Here is a 17,150-nt window from a genome sequence, read left to right as displayed (position 1 = left end):
AGGACAATTCTTCTAGAAAGGAGAGGAAAGGGAAAACCTTCGTGTTTTAACTGCAGTGAATTAATGGCTCCTGGTTTACCACTCCAGACCTTACGGCGATTCACACACACATTCCTCTCTCTCTTGCTGCCAAAGGTTTGTTTGGCTTTAGTTCACTTCGGTTCCACTCAAGCATTGAAAAGGTTCTCATGGAGTCTGGGGTGTGCCCAGTGAAAAAAAATGGGGACTTTTAAATTGTCCACAGACCTCTTTATACCTGCTTTGCAAAAATTACAATGGAGTAACTATTTTTAAAGCTTATTTTTCAATTCATAAAAAAGACATTTATTTTCAGTCAAATGGATAATGTCTCCCTCTTGTCCCTCAATCCTCAGTGTTTGCTTGAAATTTTTTTTTTTTTTTTTTTTTTTTTTTTTTTTTTTTTTTTAAATCTTCCCCATACCCACTCCTTGATACTTTGGTTCTTTCCTGCTCAGGTCCCTTCATTTGTACTTTGGAGTTTTTCTCATGTAAATTTGTACAATGGAAAATATTGTTCAGTTTGGATAGAAAGCATGGAGAATTAAAAAAAAATAGCTGAAATTCAGATTGAAGAGATTTATTTCTGTGTAAAGTTATTTAAAAACTCTGTATTATATAAAAGGCAAAAAGTTCTATGTACTTGATGTGAATATGCGAATACTGCTATAATAAAGATTGACTGCATGGAGAAGTCTTTATCAAGACTCTTTTTCTAGCACTATCCCATCCAGTAACGTAAGTAGTTGGGGTTTTGACAGTACTTCCAGGCGATGCGGAGACCCGGAGATGTGCGTTTTGTTTCATACATGTCAATCCCTGCTTGGTGAGTAGAAGTTACTTGTATGAAAAATATTTTTAAAGTAAGTAGTCGCGATGAATGCCTGGTACATTGTACCGACTGCACTAGGGTGGTGGGGACAGCCTTTTGTCCAGTGTTTGGTGTTGGTGGTGACCCTCAAGTATGTTACGGTGCTGTGAGCTGACTGCTGCCCTCCAGTGGCTCAGCTGAAGTGTGTGCAGTAACTGAGTCATTGAAGGAATCAGTCTGGAGAAGTTCCCCTTGAATTGTATAGGTTTCCAATTTTTCTGACACAACTTCCAAAACATTTTGCGTAGGAACACAGAATGTGCTCATAGACATGTATTTGAAACTACGCACTTGTGTTTTTTAAAAATGCTAGTTACCCCAAACAGTTCATTTTGTGCATGATTTCACGACCTGAAGTCTGAATGACTCCTAGAATAACGTCAGGTGATGTCAGATAACTGGGCAGTTTCCAGAAGAGAAGTCAACCATTTTAAAACTTCACCTGGAAACCCTATGTCTGAGAATAATGTGAAGGAACAGAAATATCTTCAGGTTGGTACCTTATTTGAGGAATCTGCTTTGTTTTTCATGCCCCTCCAGCTAATCATAAAATTCTGTGGAGACCACTATTTTCTCTGAACTATAGCTTTCTCATCTTAAAAAAAGAAAGTAGTTCTGTAATACAGATACTATAGAAACTTTTTTTTTGAATTGCTTTTTTTAATGTTTATTTATTTTTGAGAGAGACAGAGACAGAATGCGAGTGGGTTTAGGGGCAGAGAGAGAGAAAGAGAGAGACACAGAATCCGAAGCAGGCTCCAGGCTCTGAGCTGTCAGCACAGAGCCCGACGCGGGGCTTGAACTCACGAACTGTGAGATCATGACCTGAGCCGAAGTCGGACACTCAACCGACTGAGCCACCCAGGTGCCCCAAAACTTTTTTTTAGAAACTCATTTTAAAGTAAACTTCATAGAGGATTACAACAAAGTGATTGGGGCCTTATGTTTTAAGAACGTATTACTCTACTAGAAATTTTCCTTAAAACTTGGTCTAGAACGTGAACGCTTTCATTATTGTGATAAAATTCTATCACAAAGCACTCTACCACACCAGTTTTGAGACTTTATCAGGGGCTGTGATAATTGGACCTGCTGTCTGGATTATGTAGTACTCCTAGGCTGATAAATGCCAGTGCAGAAGGAGCTCTTAAAGATAATTCTGGTCCAGGGGCGCCTGGGTGGCTCAGTCGCTTGAGCATCCAATTCTTGCTTTTGGCTCGGGTCATGATCTCAGTTCATGAGTTCAAGCCCAGCATCAGGCTCTGTGCTGACAGTGCAGAGCCTGCTTGAGATTCTTTCCTTCTCTCTGCCCCTCCCCCACTCCTTCTCTCAAAATAAAAAAAAAGATATTCTGGTCCAGGTCCCCTCATTGTCAGATACTCAGTAGGAATCCCCAAGGATGACACAGCCAAGACTCCGGACTTTTGTTTCCAACATCAGCAGCATGCGCCATTTATTTTCTACATGTATGTGTGTGTGTGCGATTTTGTTATGGTTTAATAGCTGTAACAAAATTTGGACAGAAGTGGGTGTTCACTCCGTGACAGTGAGTTTGTAGCAAGAAGTGGATGTTGTGCCAAGCATACTGCACTTGCCCCTGCTGTCTTTGCCAGTCGGTCAAGCCCCTGCTCAGGTACGTGACAAGAGGCGGAGGCCTGGCTGCTGGGATGGGCAGTTCCTGTTGCCCCGCACCATACGCTGTGGCCCCACTGGTGCTTTCTAGGAGGTGGCAGCGGCGGACAGCCAGGCTGACCTCCCACAGAACAGTTTTGGGGGCACACAGGACCCAGAGGACTTCCGTACCTTCCTGTAACATGCGTACAACCAGGGGTCCTTACACAGTACCTCCCTTGTGGTGTTTGTACTCAGGGTTCCATGGGAAACGTTATAAATTTGTGTTAAAATCTGACGCTCTCTGTTGCCATCAGTCATTTCTTCACCACCTGCCTTTCCTTTTTGTGAAGGTCCATCTTTTCCCTCCATCTAGCAGGCCATACCCTAACACTCGGAGTATGCATATACGGGAATGTTTGACAAGTTACAGGAAAGTTTGAGGCTTTCCTATAAAATTGGACTGGGACTCAAGCGTCACCATAAACTTGGCTTGGACCCAGTGGTCTAGAAATAACAGTTGCTTACATTTAGAGATCATTTCCTTCACAGCAGATGTGGTTCTAGAGGCTTCATGTGCTAACACATTTAATCTAATCCCTTTTACAAATGTGGAAGTTGAAGAAGAGATCAAATAAGGAATGCACCCAAAGTCACATCAAGTAAATGGTAAAGCAGTGAGTCAGATCCAGCAAGTTTGACCCCAGACTGAATTCATGAAGCACTGTGCCAGTTTTTCAAACGGAGTCCCTTAGTGGGTGGTAGAACCTGGCTCAGTTAACCATTTTAGAATAAGAGAAAGTAGTGTGTATCACAGGTAAGTACTGTGTCATAAAACTTTTGGATTATACACACAAGCATATATTCTAGGCCACCGTGTAAAATTAGCGAGTAGGTCATGATCAAAAAGGCTCACACAATGCTGTACTGACTCTCACAAGCTGACTCGGCCTAGAGCCAGGCTGGCGAGCCAGGATCTGAACCTCAGCTCTCAATTGTGTGAGCTTGGGCAAGTTACCAATCTATAGGTCAGTGTCCTCGTCTATAAAATGTGGACTTAACATGTGCAAAGTGTTTGCCACGGTGCCTGGCCCATAGTTAAGCCATAAGCTTTCTCTAACTACATAGCCATCGCTCACATGTACGTCACGCTTTGGTACCTTCTCCTACTTTATTTTCCCATAAGCTGTACAGCTGCCCCCTGAACATGGGTTTGAACTATAATGGTTCACTTATACACGATTCTTTTTGATACAGTACAGTACTATAAACGTATTTTCTGTTTTTTTCTCTAGCTTTACTGTAATACAGTATATAACACACATAACGTGCCAAACATGTTAACTGCCTGTTACCAGTAAGGCTTCTAGTCAGCAGTAGGCCATTAAGTTCTGGGGGAGCCAAAAGTTATACCCAGACTTTCGACTCCACAGGGGTGGCACCCCAACCCCTGGGTGGTTCGAGTCAAATGTGATAGGGTGGAGGCTTTTTAAAGTTACCTTTCATTCAAATCAGGCAACTCTGATTTCTAAGGCAAAGAGGTTAATGGGACTATCTTACTTGAGTTCGGGGTTACAGATGAGTACGGATCAATAAAACACTTTGTGAGGGGGAGGGGGGGCGCAGAGAGAATAAAAATTAGACCTAAAAAGTACAGAGAAGAGACGGCTTTTTAAAGATCTTACAGACTTAACAGCTGAGACCATGCCCTCTTCTCCAGGTAAGTGAACACAAAACAAAAAGAAGTGTCTGGCAACAGGCTCTTGACTACTGGAGCTGGAGGGGGGAGGGGGAAACTGTTCCCCTTGCTTCAGCTTTGCTGCCTTTGTGCCTACTCCTGACACCTGAGGACCAAGGATCACTTCTGTTTAGAGCCTGCCAGAGGCTTCTCACTGCATCGAACATAAAATCCAAACCTGCAACCATGACCTGTTAACCTCATCTAGTCCCCTGGGCTCCTCACCTACTGGAGCCCCACCGGACTTTGTGCTCCTGAAACATAGTGACCTCGGTCCCACCCTAGACCTTGCTTCTTGCGACTGCTTGTCCCTGGAGCACTCTCCCCTTGAGACTCTCACACAGATGGTTTCTCCTACCTGTTCAGGTGCCTCCCACCCAAAAGATCAGTACCCACCTATCTGTAGCACATCACCCAACATCATTTCCTTCGGGGCACTTAGTAAATCTCACGTAATCAATTTGTGTCTGTCTTCCCTTCCTAAAGTCTTTTAAGTTCCTTAAGAACCGGGTCATCTTGGGATGCCTAGATGGCTCAGTCGGTTAAGCATCTGGCTCTTGGTTTCGGTTAGGTCATGATCTCATGGTTTTGTGAGTTCAAGCCCCACATCAGGTTCTGTGCTGGCAGCGCAGACTGTGCTTGGGATTCTGTCTCCCTCTCTCTCTCTGCCCCTCCCCCTCTCCTGCTCTCTCTCTAAATCAAAAACCTTAAACATGAAAAAAAAAATCATCTTATGGGTCTTGTTCAGCAATGTATTGCCTACACTCCAGTGGTTAAAAACCTAAATTAAAAATATGAACAGTTATGTTTCTGGGCAAATCATGAAGCCATTGTATACTGCAGATTTTTATCTGTGGACAGAAGAAAATTCTGTCCTATCAGAACTGTGATGCTACAGAAAGTTGGAAGGTATTTCGAAACACATTTTAGAACAAGTGGAATATCCTATTTCACCAGTATCTCCCATTCCTCCAGTCGTAAGAATTCCTAGTTAGACATGTATCTCAGGTCCACAAACGGCCACTTAACACCGCCCAGCCCACAAGCGATAATATAAACACAAGAAATGGACCACACAAACCTCTCACCTCTGTATGTCGGGCAAGAAAACACCAGCAGTAGAGAAGTGGCAAGAGTTTTCACGTTAACTGTCAACATACATAGGACTACAACATTCACTAGGAGGGCAGTATCGCTCTGCAGTTAAGTGCAGGGCCAGGCCTAATGTCACTACTCATCAACGTGTGACCCTAAGGCAAAGTTACTTCATCTCCTTGAGCCTGAATTTCCTCACTGAGAAGTGGAGCTAATGTCTGTCTACACCATGGGGTACCCCAGAGGATCCAGTGACGGGGCCTGTAACCAGTTAGGACAGCAGTTGGGAGCATAGGAAATAATCCATAGAGGGTGGCTGTCGTTATCAGAAACATCCATAACTCAGTTCCTCACTGTTGACCAAAACACTTTAATGTACAACTTTCAGGTACGATATGAAGTCCTCAATCGCTTGAAACTTTCGCCCGACTCCTGCAGGGAAACAAAAGTAGAAAGCTTTAAGTACTTTTATTTTCAATAATTCAAATCCATAACTTTTATTCAATTATTCAAGCATTCACTGAGCACCAATCATGAGAGTAGTCTTATAGAGTACCTTCTCAAAGGGTTTACAGTCTCATCTTTAAAATAAAATGTTAATGACTGTGTGAGAATACTGGGAAATCTGTAAGAAGAGGAGGTTTGTGCTGGCAGTCACGTTACCAAAGGGAAGGAGGGTCCTGCTAACGGAGACCCCTGGTTTACCCACGGTAAATCCAGAGACACAAAACAAGCTGTGAGACAGTTTAACCACCTGCCCTTGGGGGACATTTTTTTCCTCTCCCTCTCCTCCCCACATACCCTAAAACTGCTGTAATTTTCATGTCAATAAGTTACTTTTTTTTCCTTAAAAAAATTGTTTTTTAATGTTTATTTTTCAGAGCAAGACAGACAGGGTACAAGCAGGGGAGGGGCAGAGAGAGGGAGACACAGAATCTGAAGAAGGTTGCAGGCTCTCAGCTGTTACCACAGAGCCCGACGCAGGGCTCAAACTCACATGAGATCATGACCTGGGCCAAAGCCGGGCACTTAACCAACTGAGCCACCCAGGTGCCCCTCAATAAGCTATTTCTAATTAAAATTATAATAGCAATACTAATAGTATGATGGAATGGGAACATTTTTCATTTAATGCTTCCTAGCATTTAAAATGATTCCTGAAAATAAATAAAACAATTTCTAAGGCCTTCTGAGTGCTGGCAATTATTAATGCAATGATTGATTTAAAAAACATGTTACATGAGAATGTCTTAACCCCTGAAGGTTCTAGTAGAACCTTCCTTTCAAACTAAGAAAAACTCTGATTCCTAATTTGGAAAAATGAAAGGACCATAACCTTTTACTGTTTAGGGTTAATCTCCACACAATTCCGTATCGTAACACTTCTCATAAGCTGGAACTTTCTATACTTTAACACTCAGAGTAGAGCATGGTATTTCTGCAACTACAAACATAACTGCAAGCTCTGTATCTGCCTTATCCACCACTATAATCCCCCTGTGGAGCTGATACTTTAGAAAGTCTTTGATCAATAAATAGATAGGGGCGCCTGGGTGACTCAGGCAGTTAAGCGTTCAACTCACGTTCGGCTCAGGTCGTGATCTCACATTCATGAGACGGAACCCCACAATGGGCTCCGTGCTGTGGGCAGAGCCTGCTTGGGATTCTCTCTCCCGCTCTCTGCCTCTCCTGCACTCTCAAACACTAAAAAAAAAAAAAAAAAAAAAAAAAGATGGCTAAATGGGACCCTAAATCATAACATGACTCAGGAAAAGAGAATTTTTTAAAACAAATATTGAAAAGGAAGAGGAGACAGCAAATATGAAAATACTAAAGGCAGAAGTCAGACACAATACAGTTAATTGTCCATCATGATTTTAGAAAGACCATCATAAAGTCAAAACATTTTTATCAACACAAGGCAAACAAGTTTCCAAAGGAATGTGGGGCATACCCACCTGTAAAGAGTTCAATCGACACTTTCAGTCTTCATCATCAGGGAGGATACCTAGTTCTTCATCTGTCCACTGGGAAGGATCTGGATATGGAAAGTGACCCTGGGGACAACCGTTCAAAAAAAGGTAAAGAATCTACATATATTCCATACGGTGAATTAAATTCAAAAGAAAAAAAATTTAAGGCTGTCCTACACACAGACCCTGACATGCCACAGGAACAAATTCTACTATACTATTTGCTCATCCGACTGTTCTTCAACCTGTTCAATATGAGCTGTGGCCTGAACTTCAAAGCCTACCCATTTTGGAGCCAGCAGCCCGAGCCAGCATTTCAGTATGCACCCATGATGGACGGTAGGGAGAAGGTACCCCACATCTCGACAATGCGTTAAAGCCCTGGTAAAATATAACGTCTCAAAGTGTCCTGTCAATCCTGACGGGAGATCAGGAAGCCTCAGGTGGGCTCATTCATCTTCAGTCCCGACTCAGGGCATTTCTGGTGGCATCATCGTCTCAGGCCAAGCAGCCACATACAGGCCTGACAGCGGACCTACAGCGAGCTAGGGGTGTCCACGTGCTGCCAATTCAGACACCAAACAGCTCCCTACAGGGGGACAAGAGCACAGAGTTCTAAGGGAAATGGGACATGAATCAAGCCGATGCATCAAAGATTTGCGTATGAAGATTTTTTTCCTATCTAGATCAACGAGCACAGATTTCAACGGTGGAAAGGTTTAATTTCCTGGAGAACAGAGTCCGTGCAAAGGTGATAAAAACTAAGTTGAGGCTAGTAACATGTTAGAAGGTTACCAGCAGCTAACTTCTCAAGACAAATTAGCCCACGTCTCTCCCACCCCGATCTGGCTGCCCTGGGCCCCTGCACAGACTAGATGACATTGAGCATTTAAAGCAACTGAAGTCTGAAACTTAACCCACCAAGGAACCCCTGGTTCAGAAGGTAAAAGAATTAGTTTCTAGTCTTCCTTCCGAATATGACAACCTAACAGAAACCATAAGAGATGGATTACCAACCTGTACACCTGTGGGTAGAAAAGGTCAGAGATCATGTATTTCATTTGTTAATAGGATTCTGCATGTCCCCAAGGACAACATGGTAAAGGGATACATCCAGACAGCAAAACGGTCTACAGACAGGAAATGAAAAAGCTAAGCTATTGATATATTAGTAATAACAATCTAATTAATTATAATACTCTATTAATATATTAGAATTATTGTCCTGCACTTACCAGCACAGCATCCGAGTCATGCCAAAAACGCCAGAGAATCCAGAACCACATGGTCCCACTGAAGAACTCGGCCTGGACCACCTGGGACTTGGTCAGCTGGGGAAACTGCCTATACCGAGGCTCGATATGCCCCCCGCCACCGGCACTATGACGCAAAACAAAATGTTACACCGCTTGGTGCCTCTTCAAAGTATGAAATCATCCAAAATTTTAAAGTTAAATCTAGAAACTGAATCTAACATTTGTTTTTGTTTTTTTTTTTAAGTTTTATTTATTTATTTTGCAGAGAGAGAGAAAGCGCACAAGCAGGGACAGGCAGACAGACACAGAGAGACACAGAATCCGAAGCAGGCTCCAGGCTCCGAGCTGTCAGCACAGAGCCCGACGCGGAGCCTGACCCCACGAACCGTGAGATCATTACCTGAGCCGAAGCCAGACGCTTAACCGACTGAGCCACCCAGGTGCCCCTAAATCTAACATTTCTCATCTCCTCCATGAAATACAGGATGACAGACCTCCACAGTCCCTTGAAACTCATTTTTCATAAGCCTGCTTTTAAACTTGTTTGGCAGCAAAAAACTGGCCTGCACTGATGAGATTATTATTTCCCTTTAGTGAATATTCATGTATTTTACAGAAATATGAACGTGTTGATAATGGGATACCAGCCTCAAGTTTTAGTCCAGGGAAGTGAACCTGCAGCAGTACGTCACTTAGCTGATCCAGAAAAACAAATGGGCAAATTAATTTTGTTCTGTTTAGCCATCTATTTCAAAGGCAAATTATGTCCTCTGCTCTATTACAGTCTTTATTAAAAGACCACTATATGGGAATGACGACTCAGCAAATCCTTTTTTTTTTTTTCTCAGTTTATTTATTTTTTTTAGTAATCTTGACACCCAATGTGAGGCCGGAACTCATGACCCTAAAAAAAAATTTTTTTAATACATAAAAGCAAATGTTTACTTTAAAAAAATAAATAATAAGCTAATACTTCTGAACAGAGCAAAGAGCCTCAAAACAGTAAGTCCAATCAACTTTTCCTGGTTTTTGTTTTCATTTCAATATTGATAAACTGGGGGACACAATCCCTAAGGGCTGCAGTCTTTTTATTCAGTTAGATTTTAATTATTATCGGTGGACTCTAACGTAATATAATTTGTACCGAATGGTGTTATTGTCAAGATCTATTTAGCAGCTATACATATTCTATGATACAGAAGTTTAAAGAGAATTTCTATATAAAATGTACAGTGTTCACAAATTTCATTTCAGGTAAGACCCAGCTTGTAAAACAATGTTCTCTTCTGTGCAGCATAGAAATGAATAACTGTACCAAAACTGCACTAACATTTCTTCAAACTGTGCTGTAGATTTGAGAACATCACTAGATCTATGGTTCCTTATACATTCTTACCCACCACCCTTATTATCCTCTCCTACTCTTTTAACATTTTTTTAATGTTCATTTATGTTTTTGAAAGGGAGGGAAGGGGCAGAGAGAGTGAGTGAGACACAGAAGCTGAAGCAGGCTCCAGGCTGTCAGCAAAGAGCCCAACTGGGAGCTTCAAATTCACAAACCTTGAGATCATGACCTGAGCTGAAGTCAGACGCTTAACCGACTGAGCCACCCAGGCGCCCCTATCCTCTCCCTTTAATTGTTAAAGGTTATTAATAATCATCATATATTGTTTACCATGTGCCAAACACCAAAGTAAGCATTTTATATGCATTATCATTTATTTTCATAACCCTATAGACAGAGCCTATGGTTACTAATATTCACAAATGAAAACACTGGGGGATTATTTGGTGGCAAAGCCCAAGCTCTTAAATACTGCCTACAAACAACATTAATAATTTTCTCATTTTATGAATCAAAGACACAGTTCTTAATTAGAATTCCCATCAGCATGATACCACACTGAAGAGATAAAGTTTCATTTTTATGTAAGTATTTACCCAGTATATTACACATCTATTTGGAAGGCTCTACATAAAATATTAATGGATGGTGTAAGAGGTGATTCCTATTTTTGCATATGTATTTAAATTTTTATTAACTTTTTTTTTAAGTTTATTTTATTTATTTTGAGAGACAGCGAGAGCATGAGCAGGGTAGGGGCAGAGGGAGAGAGAGAATCCCAAGCGGATAGCGTGGGGTTCTATCTCCCATAACGTGATCATGACCTGAACTGAAACCTAGGGTCTGATGCTTAACTGGCTGACCACTCAGGCACCCCTTAAGTTTTGGTTTAAATTCCAGTTAGTTAACATACAGAGTAATATTAGTTTCAGACGTATAATATAGAAATCCAAAACTTCCATGCAACACCCAGTGCTCATCACAAGTGCCCTCCTCAGTCCCCATCACCTAGGTCACCCATCCCCCCACCCACCTCCTGTCTGGTAACCATCAGTTTGTTCTCTAGGGTTAAGAGTCTGTTTCTTGGTTGCCTCTCTCTTTTTCCCTGCCTTCGCTCATTTGTTTTTCTTAAATTCCACATATGAATGAAATAATATGGTCTTTTTCTATGACTGAATTCACTTAGCATTACACTCTGGATCTACCCACGTTGTGGCAAATGGCAAGATTTCATTTTTTTATGGCTGAGTAATATGGATTTTTTGTTTTTATTTTTTTATTTTTATTTTTTAACGTTTTATTTTTATTTTTGAGACAGAGACAGAGCATGAACGGGGTAGGGGCAGAGAGAGAGGGAGACACAGAATCGGAAGCAGGCTCCAGGCTCCGAGCCATCAGCCCAGAGCCCGACGCGGGGCTCGAACTCACGGACCGCGAGATCATGACCTGAGCTGAAGTCGGACGCTTAACCGACTGAGCCACCCAGGCGCCCCTGTTTGTTTGTTTTTAAATAGTGACCACATATTACTTTTAAAAGGCACCTTCAAGGGGCGCCTGGGTGGCTCAGTCAGTTGGGCGGCTGACTTCGGCTCAGGTCATGATCTCACAGTTTGTGGATGTGAGCCCCACGGCAGGCTCTGTGTTGACAGCTTGGAGCCTGGAGTCTGCCTCGGATTCTGTGTCTCCCCCATCTCTCTGTTCCTCCCCTGTTTGTTCTGTCTCCAAAAAATAAATAAACATTAAAAAAAATAAAAGGCTCCCTCAAGCATCATTGCTTTACGACCTGAAGAATATATCACACTGTTTCTGTAATGCCATCATGTGCCAATTTTATTTAACAGTATTTATTCAGGACCTATCTATGCATATAAATACTTCATTTTACAAACAAACTATGGGGATGAGAATTCAATATATTGTAACAACAGGCTTCCTCTTTGATACGTTTTAGATACAAGGGCCCATCAGTTAAATTCATTAAAATAATATTTGAGAATTACAGTTCAAACTCACTACCAGGAACTCTCCACATTTCATTATTGCCACAGTGACCTGCTGTTTTAACTATGACTTGAAATAAGTGGGTCGTTGGGGCGCCTGGCTGGCTCAGTTGGTAGAGCACACAGCTCTGGATCTCAGGGTCATGAATTTGAGTCCCACACTGGGTGGAGAGAGCATTTAAAAAAAAAAAAAGAGGGGCACATGGGTGGTTCAGGTCATGATCCCACGGTTCATGGATTTGAGCCCCATGTCCGGCTTTGTGCTGACAGCTTGCTCAGAGCCTGGAAGCTGCTTTGGATTCTGTCTCCCTCTCTCTCTGCCCTTCCCCTGCTCACGTTCTCTCTCTCCTTCAAAATAAACAAACAATTTTTTTTTTTTTTTTTTTTTTTTTTTTTAAAGACAGGCACCTATGTAGCTCAGTGGGTTAAGCATGCAACTCCTGACTTCAGCTCAGGTCACGAACCCACGGTTAGTTGAGATCAAGCCCCTCATCAGGTTCTGCCCTGACAGTGCAGAGTCGGCCTGGGATTCTCTCTCCCTCTCTACCCCTCCCTTGCTCATGCTCTCTCTCTCAAAATAAGTAAATAAACAGTAAAAAGAAAAAAACAAACTTCCAAGGCCAAACAGCTAGACTGTGGCAGAGGTGACATTTGAATTGAGGCAGTTTGAGGCCACAATCCTGCTTTTAACCACTACCCTACCCTGCCTCTTGGAAAAACGTAGATGATGATCTAAGGGGCCTGGGACATCACCTGTAAAAATCGGGCGTTCTACTTTCTGTCCTGCTCGTACTGAATCTCTGCACTACCAATTCATTTTTGGCAGAAGTGCCCTCCCTTGGTATCCCAGCACTATGATCTCCAGTTGAATTTTTGGGCTGCCTCACGGGTGACTCCTCTATTGCTCATTCTCTAAATTCTGGCGTTGCGAGAGTGAACCCTAACACGAACTATGGGATTCGGAGATAATGTGTCAATCGATTCTGCCAAAGGGAACATTCTCATAGGGAATGTTGATAATGGAGGAGGCTATGCATGAGAACAGGGGCCTTATGGGAAGTCTCTGTACCTACCACTCAATTCTGCTGTGAACCCAAAACAGTTCTAAAAAATAAGATCTCTTTCTTTTTTTTTTTTTTTTTTATTCCTATATTGTCCAAGCATCCACTTTTGGCTCTCTTCTCACCCTTCGGCACTCTCTCTGGGTGATCACCTCCACAACCTTAAGAGAATTCATCCTCCACCCTGAAGCCAGAGTAACTATTCAGAATGGAATTAAAATCTGGTTATGTGACATCTAATTAAAACCTCGCTGGGATCGCTATCGCCTCCGTTAGAAATCCTCCAGCCGGGCGTGCGGACATTCCCTCCCTACGTCCCAAGGTCTCCCGAGGCACTTCGGACACTCCTTGCCTCGCACTTGACGCTTCAAAACACACCGTACAGGTTGTTTCCTCTGCCAGAACGCCCTCGCCTCCCCCAACTCCTGCTCTCGCTTCCAGATCAGCTCCAGCTTGCCTCCACGTTCAACTGAATTTCCCAAAGGCAGGCTCCCCTGGGGCAGGAGCGGCCCCCCGCACAGTGGAAAACCTGCCAAGCAAACAGTGCCCCGGCGCCCACTGCCCCCCGGCTCTCCCTGGCCCCCACGTCACGGACCGGGACTCCAAGTCCCAGCATGCCTCGGGGCGGAGATCGCTGGAGAGACCCGGTCCGCCCAGGTGCCCGGCGTCAAGGTGAGGGCGTCCCGAAGACCGGCGCTTTCCGTTAGAAACAGGCGGGGCCCCTCTCCCAGCCAACACTCACTGACGGACTCCAGTGCCTCCAGCCGCCCCGGAGCCGCGGCCTCTGAACAAGTGGTTTCCAACCCGAAAGAAAGGCGCCAACCGCTTCAGAGCCGACATGCCAGCCCGCGTCCGGATCGCCGTTCCCAGGCCGCACCGCCTCTTACGTCACTTCCCCCGGCGCCCCGCCCCGTTACGTCATGACGTCGCCCCGCCCCTCTCCCAGAAGGTGGCGTTTGCCGGGGGAAAGGCTTTAGGAGTCTCCTGGCTTCAGGCTCAGCTTTAGGAGACCCTCTTGGCGCGCTTGTGCTGGGAAACCAACACTGAGTCTGCTCACTCGCTCCTCTCTGACTGCTCATCTACACGGTGTTTTCCCACCTCCATCCGCTCCTCTGCCTGTTCTTCCCTAGTTAACTGCCTTCTGGACCCCCCTTAAGGCTGCTAGACCCTTTCTGAAGCAGAGGACCTGCCCAAAGCGAGTCCTTTGTGCTCTCCTCTCCTGCAAGAGGCTCACAACAGTTTTCTTTAAAGTCTTCGTTTTTTTTATTGTTCTGCCACTTGATTACCAACCAGCAGCCAGTGGTGCGTAAATACCAGTACATGGACTGGTGGCATCAGAATCACCTAAGGAGCCCGATCCCAGATACTCTTCAGTCTGGAGCAAGGCCGAGGAATCTGCATGTTAGCGTGCCCTCCAGTTTATGCAGTGCTCTAATTCCCTGATCCTGAGCCAACCCTAGATTCTTGACTTTTGTCTCCTAATATTGCCTTCTATTAAATCCTGGATGGACTCTAAGCTCCTCTAGACACCCACACCACCATCTCCCCCCAACCCTCCCAGAAATTCTTAGGGTCTTTACTTACCGGTTATGGTCTTCCTAAAAAGTTGCAAGTTTGATTAACTGATTTATTTTTTTAAGTTTGTTTATTTATTTGAGAGAGAGTGTGCTCACATGCGAGCGGGGGCGGGGAAGAGAGGGAGAGACAGAATCCCTAGCAAGCTGCATGCTGTCAGGGCAGGGCCCAGCTGGGGCTTGATCTCCCCAACCTGAGATCGTGACCTGAGCCAAAGTGAAGAGTCGATTGCTTAACCGACTGAGCCACCCAGGCACCCCCCACAAGGTTAATTTATAAACTTAGCCTGCCAGCCTCACACCTTGGAGATTTGAAATGCATCGTTTGCTAAGCCCTGAAGACTTCATTCTCAGAGTCACAAGCATGAAGAAGAGGATACTTACGGAGAGAAATGCAGACCTAAATTTAGGGATTTCAGTGCACTGAATATAACTGACATCCTTCCTGTGCCAAGATCTGGGTCTCCATGTGCCCTGTAACAGGAAACCTGTCTCCCTGGAGTTACACTCACATAAAGCTTGGGATTACTGAGTTGCCTTGTGACCTTCTGAGCAGCCTATTAATTTAACCCCTGGCCCTGTAGAACTCTCTCCCCTCCCAACTTGTAAGCTGGTGTATAGAGGAGAGAATCCACTATTCTCTGGATGAAAGTTGACTTTCCAGTTGATACACAAGAGCATGGCTTCCTCTGAGCCACTTACCCTTTCTAGTGACATGTATGACCACTAAGATATGAAGTTCATGAACTGGGAAGACAGAGCTTTCCATTCTTCCTTGGGAGCTCACTGCCCAAGCTACACAACTTCCCCGATCCCAGCAAAGAATGAATTTGTGATTGCAAGGCCAAGGGGCGGGGTGGGGGGGGGGGGGGGGAGGTGGAGCACAGCTTAAACAAAAAAAAGCCAGAAGATCTGGAGTTCAAATAGAGTGAATAGAGTCAAATTGAGTTAATAGCTCTATTAGCTCTATTAAAGTCAAGTCACTTTACTTCTCTGAGTATCAGTGGCCCCATCTGAGTGCGAGTCTTCTAAGAGTACCTAGCCCACCACATGTACTCAGGAAATGTTTATTCTTTGTTATTCTTTCCTTTCTTCCTAGCAAAAGCTATTCAGGGGAATTAAAATTCATCCACTCTTCCCATCTTTTTTTGCTGAATTACTAAACAAGAAGTTTTAACTTCAATGCTTGCTTGTAATATTAAATAATTATAATAATGCTTGTAAGAAAAATATTGTTTTATAGGCCATTTGTAGGACCCGTAGCTTTAATGCCTTGCATTAACAAATTCTGATTTTACTATAAAGTTTATGGTCCCAATCAGTAAAATATTTTGACCAGGTAGCAGTGATGCCTATTTGTTTTCTAGACACGCTTTAAGAATTCCAAAGGGGCTGGGCGCCTGGGTGGCTCTGTCAGTTAGGGACAGACCCTAAGTGACCTAACATACAGCATCTAACCCCAAATCAAGAACCTATTCCTTGGCTGGGAATAGAAAACAAAGCAAGGAAGCAAGGAGGGGAGAGAAAAAACAAAACAAACTTTTGTTCACACAACTTCATGTATCATTTCATTTCCTACGTTTAAAGGCTTGATCTCCCTTTCTCTAGAAGTCTTAGAAAGAAGAAAGGAACCCATCTGTCCAGCGGTTTTAGTAACACAGAAATGAACCTTATTCTTTCTACTTTAGAAGGGATTGAGTTGTGGTCGCTCTTCAGGGGACAGCCACCATGCTGCCCCTTTATCCACTTACACCCAAGGAAGTAGCCTTTTCTCGGTAAGAAGATGACTTTAGAAATCAGATGTAGCATTCTTTAAGATGCTGAATTTAAAAATCAGCCAATTACCTACATTAAAGCACATCTGTTGCCCATTTTTCTCCTCTTTGAGACAGCTTGTGTTCATTTTCGGCTGCTGCTATAATGGCTCCTGAGGAACTGAGGCCCTCAGTCCAACAGCCCACGAGGAACTGAAGTGTGCCAACAGCCACGTGAATGAGCCTGGCATCGCACCCACCCCTGTGGAGACTCAAGATGCCCGCAGCCTGGGCAAAACCCTGAGCAGGGGACCTGGCTAGACTGCACCCAGATTTCTGACCTGCCACTGTGAGGTACTAAGTTTTGTTGTTTTTCAGCCACTAAGTTTGGGGTAGTTTGTATGTGATGTTAGATAACTAACACATGCCACCAATAGTTTGATTAAATCCATCGGCTTTAAGGCAAAGCTCAGTACTGCTGAGACAGGCTCAGGGCGGCACCCACCCTGCACTTGGACCCTCTCTCACCTCACAGCGTAGGTGTACGTGCACCGGACACAAGGGCTCTGTGTCTGGCTAGAGTGCCCGTGAGGAAGCTGAACAGTGCCACTGCCCACCCCAGCTATCTGGAGCCACCCCAACCCCTCACTGCCTGACTAGAGTGCCCTCCCCTCAAGACTTGATAAGTAAAGGGGTGCCTGGGCGGCTCAGTTGGTTAAGCGTCCAACTTTTTATTTGGGCTCAGGTCATGATCTCACAGTTCGTGGGTTCGAGCCCCGCGAGGGGCTCTGTGCTGACAGCATGGAGCCTGCTTGGGAATCTCAATCAATCTCTCTCTCTCTCTCTCTCTCTCT

General features: G+C 44.1%; 1 protein-coding gene across 1 annotated transcript; it reads right to left on the bottom strand.

Moving 5' to 3' along the window:
• Positions 1-5,683: 5,683 nt before the first annotated feature.
• Positions 5,684-13,860, bottom strand: NDUFB2 (NADH:ubiquinone oxidoreductase subunit B2). Its single transcript, XM_042926615.1, has 4 exons — positions 13,711-13,860; positions 8,542-8,686; positions 7,292-7,390; positions 5,684-5,765 (listed from the first exon to the last, which is right to left on the bottom strand). Exons 1-3 carry the CDS (start codon positions 13,806-13,808, stop codon positions 7,316-7,318), a joined length of 318 nt encoding a protein of 105 aa, XP_042782549.1. The 5' UTR covers positions 13,809-13,860; the 3' UTR covers positions 5,684-5,765; positions 7,292-7,315.
• Between the last annotated feature and the right edge of the window lie 3,290 nt (positions 13,861-17,150).

The sequence above is a fragment of the Panthera leo genome, chromosome A2 (assembly GCF_018350215.1).
Source record: "Panthera leo isolate Ple1 chromosome A2, P.leo_Ple1_pat1.1, whole genome shotgun sequence".
In the NCBI taxonomy this organism is placed as follows: Eukaryota; Metazoa; Chordata; class Mammalia; order Carnivora; family Felidae; genus Panthera; species Panthera leo.
Note: the sequence above shows the minus strand (reverse complement) of the source record. Positions and strands in the feature narration are given on the sequence as shown.

Coding starts and splice junctions, on each gene's coding strand:
- NDUFB2 (XM_042926615.1), bottom strand. CDS start 13,808: ATGTCGGCTCTGAAGCGGTTGGCGCCTTTCTTTCGGGTTGGAAACCAC. Junction 8,687..13,710: donor GGAGGCACTGGAGTCCGTCA/GTGAGTGTTGGC, acceptor TTTGCGTCATAG/TGCCGGTGGCGGGGGGCATA. Junction 7,391..8,541: donor ATGACTCGGATGCTGTGCTG/GTAAGTGCAGGA, acceptor GGTTGTCCCCAG/GGTCACTTTCCATATCCAGA.